Here is a 5,517-nt window from a genome sequence, read left to right as displayed (position 1 = left end):
ATCATGGCGATCGACAAAGCAGTCCATTGTTGCTACTTCTTCAAATCATGCTGAGATAATCGCTATTCATGAAGCAAGTAGAGAATGTGTGTGGTTGAGATCAATGACACATTTCATCAAATAAAAGATGTGGCTTGAAGTGTGATACAAAAATACCCACAGTATTATATGAAGATAATGCTGCATGCATAACTCAATTAAAAGGAGGTTTCATAAAAGGGGATAGAACGAAACACATTTCACCAAAGTTATTTTTCACACATGATCTCCAGAAGAATGGTGATATTGATGTGCAACAAATCCGTTCATGTGACAATCCTGCAGATTTGTTCACCAAATCTTTACCAACTTCAACTCTTGAGAAGATGATATTCAAGATTGGAATGCGAAGGCTCCGACATCTGAATCTTGGTCTTCGTCAGGGGGAGTGAAATACGCGTTGTACTCTTTTTTCCTTAACCAAGTTTTTGTCCCATTGGGTTTTCTTGGTAAGGTTTTTAATGAGGCAGCTCTCAAAGTGTATTATTAGATATGTGCACTCTTTTTCCTTCATTAGGACTTTTTCCCACCGGGTTTTTCCTAATAAGGTTTTAACGAGGTACATCATCTATTAATGGACATCCAAGGGGGAGTGTTATAAATATCCCAAATAGTGGATATCCAAATATCCCAAAATATCCCAAAATATCTCAAAATATCCCATGTCCTGTTGCTCCTATAAATAGGATGCACAGATGCAATGTTGAAAGAGCAGAAATAATATAATTTGATATCTCTCTACATATTTCTTCTGTGTATTTACTTCATAGTTTTATTTTATAACAAATTGGAAGTTTTCATGGTCACGTTCTTTGACTAATGATGTTGTTTGGACTTTGGTGTCATCAAGTTCGAATTTCAATTAAATGAATTTCATGTTTTAAATAAAACGAATAAAAATGAGGCGTAATATAATTGTAATTGCAGTTGTTTGGAAGATAATTCCACTCGAGACATAGCATGTCACTAAATGGATTTTTTTTTTCTCTAACATTACTAGTTTTTTGAAGCCTTTTTGTTTCACAAAAATTGATGAACCCACATCTTATACTTCTAATTCTACAAATTTTGAATGCATTAATTTGTGAGATGGCTAATGTGAAGCACAAAAGAAAAGAATTCCACTGGACGCATGATGAAGGTTAAAGGAAGCAGCACCTGTTATGATCTGTAGCTTATGCCAGTTTGAGTCTTGACATGTATCATTAAGTTTTCCCAGTTTGAGTCTTGACATGTATCATTAAGTTGTCCTTGGGAATATTTGATGCTGTTTCGATAGGAATTTCAAAGTTATTACAGATATAAGTGTAACCCAGTCATACATATCTATACAATTTTGAACAAATAAATAAAGTCGCTAGATTTGGTTCGAAAAATTAGTTAAAGTCACCATATTTGGAAGTTTTCTAGTTAGTAAAGCTTGTTGAACATGGAAATTGACACGAGAATTTTGGTAGAAAGCCTTTTCTTCCTTAGATGTGTCTTATACTGTGCAAATGTAAATTAGTCGAATCAGTAAATTTTGGATATCGAAGAAAGATCATTGAAAGTAACCATTATTCTAAATTTTAAATATTTGTCGATGGTTGAGATGTTTTGCTTACTCTACTTGAGTTGTGGGAGATTGGTGATCAATGATAGAATGTGTTCATTTCATTCATCCTAATAAGGTTGTGAAACTCTTTTTGAACTAAAACAATTAGGGAAATTTTTAAAAAGTCATTTTGAGCTCCAATTTTGGTATGCCATTTTTTTTTCTTTAACCAATTTTTCTTTTCACAAGCATGGGCCCCACTCTAAGTAGCCCACCATGCATAAAACACCTGTACTCTACCAAGAATCAAGAACCACAAAAACATCATCTTGAACTTAGAACCATATGCCCTTTTCTTTTTCTTCCCAATGGCACTCTCTTTCACCTCCATCCCCAAATGCCCAAGCTCATCAAGACTTAGCCAATATGGTTCAACACAACCACCCCTCAAGTCTTACAACTTAGTCACCATTAAGTGTGACTTAAAAAAAGAACCAATATCTGGAGACACAAATGGCTCATCAAAAAAGCTTGAAATTGGGTCCCCTATTATAGTAATTGAGTGTCCGAAGTTGCTCAAAACTGCAGCCTCTGTACCTTGTCTTATATCCAATGCTGGCTTGGTCAAACCCGGTGATGTTGGCAGGTGTGCGCTTAATTCTTCTTTTTCCATTTTTCACAGATTTATCTTATATATATGCACCGAATTTTCGCTACAAGAAAAAAGATATTTGGCAATATTTTTTTTTGTTGTCGTAGATTGATTATTGTTGCAAAAAGTACTTTTGGCAACAAAAAAATAAAATTTATTGCATAAACTTTTCCCAATGGCTGTTATTGCAACGACGCACAACAACTTTTTTTTTTGTTGCCAAAAATACTTTTTGCAACAATAATCAATACTATAGCAACAAAATCAAATTGTTTGGCAGCAAAAAAGTTCATTTGCCAACGCCCAATATTAAATTTTTTATTGCCATTTCTATACTTTCTTGTAGCGTTTACACAATCAGTACAATTTAGCATGCTAATATGCATATAATGTTACATGCCTTATCTTTAATGTTACATTATGCGACCTTTTATTTATTTTAAGAGGACATGATAGCGTAAAAGAATATTGAACTGTTAATATATAGTATAAAAGATATTCCATATAATATGAAGTAGTATATCTTTTCTTTTCCCTTTAATCAATTTCCAATAAGAACTAAGAGGACAAATTCTTGTCTCAGAAATGAGTTTTTGAAACATTAATTGTCTATCCTTACCTGCGGGCTGCGGTCCATTACATGGGTAAGAAAAAAAGTTCTCATTATTGTTGTCGTTGTAGACTTGTAGTTGTTAACATGGTCACATGGAATAAAATGTTTATGAGCTTATCGATATTTGGACTCGTGCATTCAGGAAAAAAATTATTTTTGTACATCATATAACTAATACTAGTTATGTGACATTTTCTTTTTGTCTCAAAAATTAAGGACATAAAGTTTATGGATCCGAAAAATATAAGATTTGAGTTCACAAAATTGTGTAATAAAAAGAAATTAGATAAAAGTAATATCAGTTATCTGAGACCCAAACCGAACTCTATGTAAATTAAATGGAGTTGAATGTAATGCAGGATAGTTTCAAGGAAGCCTATGGACGTGTGGGCAGTTCGTCTCAGCATTGGCACTTATCTTATTGACAGAAAATACTTTAAGCCCTTAGACCTTGAGGAATGAATAATGATCGAACAATATTATTCTGATGAAGCTTTTCAAGAATATCTTGAGCAATGCACCCCCTTTTTTTTTTTTTTTTTTTTTTGGCTTCGTATTTATGAAATCCCAGATATATTACAAAGTGGTATTTCGATTCCCTTTATTTTACACAACCATTTAGAGATGTGAATATTATCCTTTATGAAGCTTTTTTGTATAATTTAATTGTTCTACACTAACATTTCATAATTTGGATCCCTCTTGGAATTTGTTTTCACTAGGGCTTCCTCTAAATGAAAAATAGCGGATTAATTATCAGAGACAGAGGTAGGGTTTTAGTCAGTTCATTTTAATTCAGTAATTTTGGCCGAGACCTCACATATATGTGTTCAAAAGTTTAGTAAATAAGTATAAATAATAAATTTTGAAACCCATCAAATGAATTTCGAAACTCAAACCCATGATATGTAAATCTAGATTCGCTTTTATTAATTATGACATATTTCAGTATTTCAATAATGTATTGAAAGTTGTATAATTTGACACTAGCCTTAGCACAAAAGTGAGCTCAAAATCGTAGTTCTTCCTGAAATGCTACCTCTATGATTTAGACGTAGAATTGAATTTTTGACTTTCGTAACTCCTTTTTTTTTTTTTTTTTTTTTTTTTTTTTTTTTTGTCAATGCGTTTATATTTATGTTTGAGTTGTTTTTACCAAAAAAAATAAAAAATGGTTTGTTTGAAAAAAATAAAAAAGAAGCTTGACTAAAAACAATTAATTGAAACACTTACGAAGCATCAAAAGAGATACGACTATTCAGACACATTATTGCATTGTAAATTCTTTTGAAGGGGAAAAAAAAAACATTTCCAAAAGTTATCTAATCACCTATTTTATCTTCATTTCTTAGTTGGTATGTGCCTATTTTATCTTTCTGATGTAACCAATGTTTGAAATAGGAAAAAAAAAAGAAAAAAAGAGACAAAATAATAGTTCGCCGTCTGTGGGGATCGAACCCACGACCACGTGGTTAAAAGCCACGCGCTCTACCACTGAGCTAAGACGGCTGTCATGTTGCATGGACGTCACATCCTTTTATTTATAGTTGTCAACTAAATCGAGTATTTCAACGAACCTATGATTATCTCAATAAGAGAAAAAGGAGGGAAACAAAAACGTACCAAGTAAATTGGAACTCAAAAGGTGTTTCCCGTTATTGTTTAAAAAGAAAAACAAATAAATATACCTTGTGCCTTGAGTAGTTTACATGTCAATAGTATTTACTCTTCTATCTGAATACAAAAACTCCTCATTAATATAATTTGTGCACTAAACGTTGACTCTCTAACTAATAAACAAATTCGTTAATTTTAGATCGGAGTGGGATTAATGAGTAATTAAAAATAGGATTTTCTTTCTGCCAAGAGTCCTCATGTCACGCCAAAGGGAAAAAGGAAAATAGACAGTCTAATTCGTTGGTATGTTCTTCATAAGCACAAATTTGGATAATCCTGTAAGTGACAGTAGCAAATAAGTTGAGCAAATTTCTCAAACAATCACTGATTATTTAGTATAGTCAATAAATGGTTACTGGCAATTGTAAGAGAAAATTGAACTAGAGTGCTCTTATAACAGAAAATCAAAATTGAGTGACTTTATTGATATAAAATTAAGTTCAGTGACTTTGTAAGAGAAAACCGATTGATTTTGTTAATACAAAACTAAGTTAAGTGACTTTACTAAATAATTTCACATAGTTGAGTGATTGTTTGAGAAATTTACTCCAAATAAGTTTTGCAAAACCCTGTAAATATCAAACTAAAACGTTTTTAGCTTCCTCTAAATGAAAACAACCTTTGTGGATCATAGTCTAAACCTAGTAGTTGTTTTAATAGTGCCAGTTCAAAGAAAATTACATCAGCTTGAACCATAAAAACTAATAACTGGGGATCCAAAAACTAAATACTCTAATCATCTCATTTTATGTGATGATGTTTAATCAATCATAAAGTTTAAGATATTAATTCAACTTAATAATTTAATAGTGAAATTGAAATAAGACATTAAATGTATGGCGGAAAAGAAAGAAAACATCACATCAAAGTAAAAAATGCACATATAATTTGATGAACTTAAAATCTTGAAAGTTAATAAAAGTTGTACATCGGATAGAATTGTATTCCGATCAAACATTTCGAAACGTCCCAAAATAAAAAGAATGTCATATAAATTGAAAT

At 31.7% G+C, this 5,517-nt stretch overlaps 1 protein-coding gene and 1 non-coding gene across 2 annotated transcripts; one reads left to right on the top strand and one right to left on the bottom strand.

Annotated features, from left to right (window-relative positions):
• Positions 1-1,728: 1,728 nt before the first annotated feature.
• LOC132626321 (protein CHLORORESPIRATORY REDUCTION 42, chloroplastic) lies at positions 1,729-3,597 on the top strand. The gene is made up of 2 exons (XM_060341158.1): positions 1,729-2,219; positions 3,198-3,597. Exons 1-2 carry the CDS (start codon positions 1,942-1,944, stop codon positions 3,298-3,300), a joined length of 381 nt encoding a protein of 126 aa, XP_060197141.1. The 5' UTR covers positions 1,729-1,941; the 3' UTR covers positions 3,301-3,597.
• Positions 3,598-4,275: 678 nt separating this feature from the next.
• Positions 4,276-4,347, bottom strand: TRNAK-UUU (transfer RNA lysine (anticodon UUU)). The gene has a single exon. It is a non-coding gene; the product is annotated as a tRNA-Lys (tRNA).
• Between the last annotated feature and the right edge of the window lie 1,170 nt (positions 4,348-5,517).

The sequence above is a fragment of the Lycium barbarum genome, chromosome 2, assembly GCF_019175385.1.
Source record: "Lycium barbarum isolate Lr01 chromosome 2, ASM1917538v2, whole genome shotgun sequence".
In the NCBI taxonomy this organism is placed as follows: Eukaryota; Viridiplantae; Streptophyta; class Magnoliopsida; order Solanales; family Solanaceae; genus Lycium; species Lycium barbarum.
The sequence above is the reverse complement of the archived record's forward strand: the minus strand, read 5'-3'. Positions and strand labels throughout refer to the sequence as shown.

What these genes read in the sequence shown, in the direction of transcription:
- LOC132626321 (XM_060341158.1), top strand. Translation starts at nt 1,942, where the DNA reads ATGGCACTCTCTTTCACCTCCATCCCCAAATGCCCAAGCTCATCAAGA. An exon ending in AAACCCGGTGATGTTGGCAG is followed by an intron (nt 2,220 to 3,197) that starts GTGTGCGCTTAA and finishes AATGTAATGCAG; the next exon opens with GATAGTTTCAAGGAAGCCTA.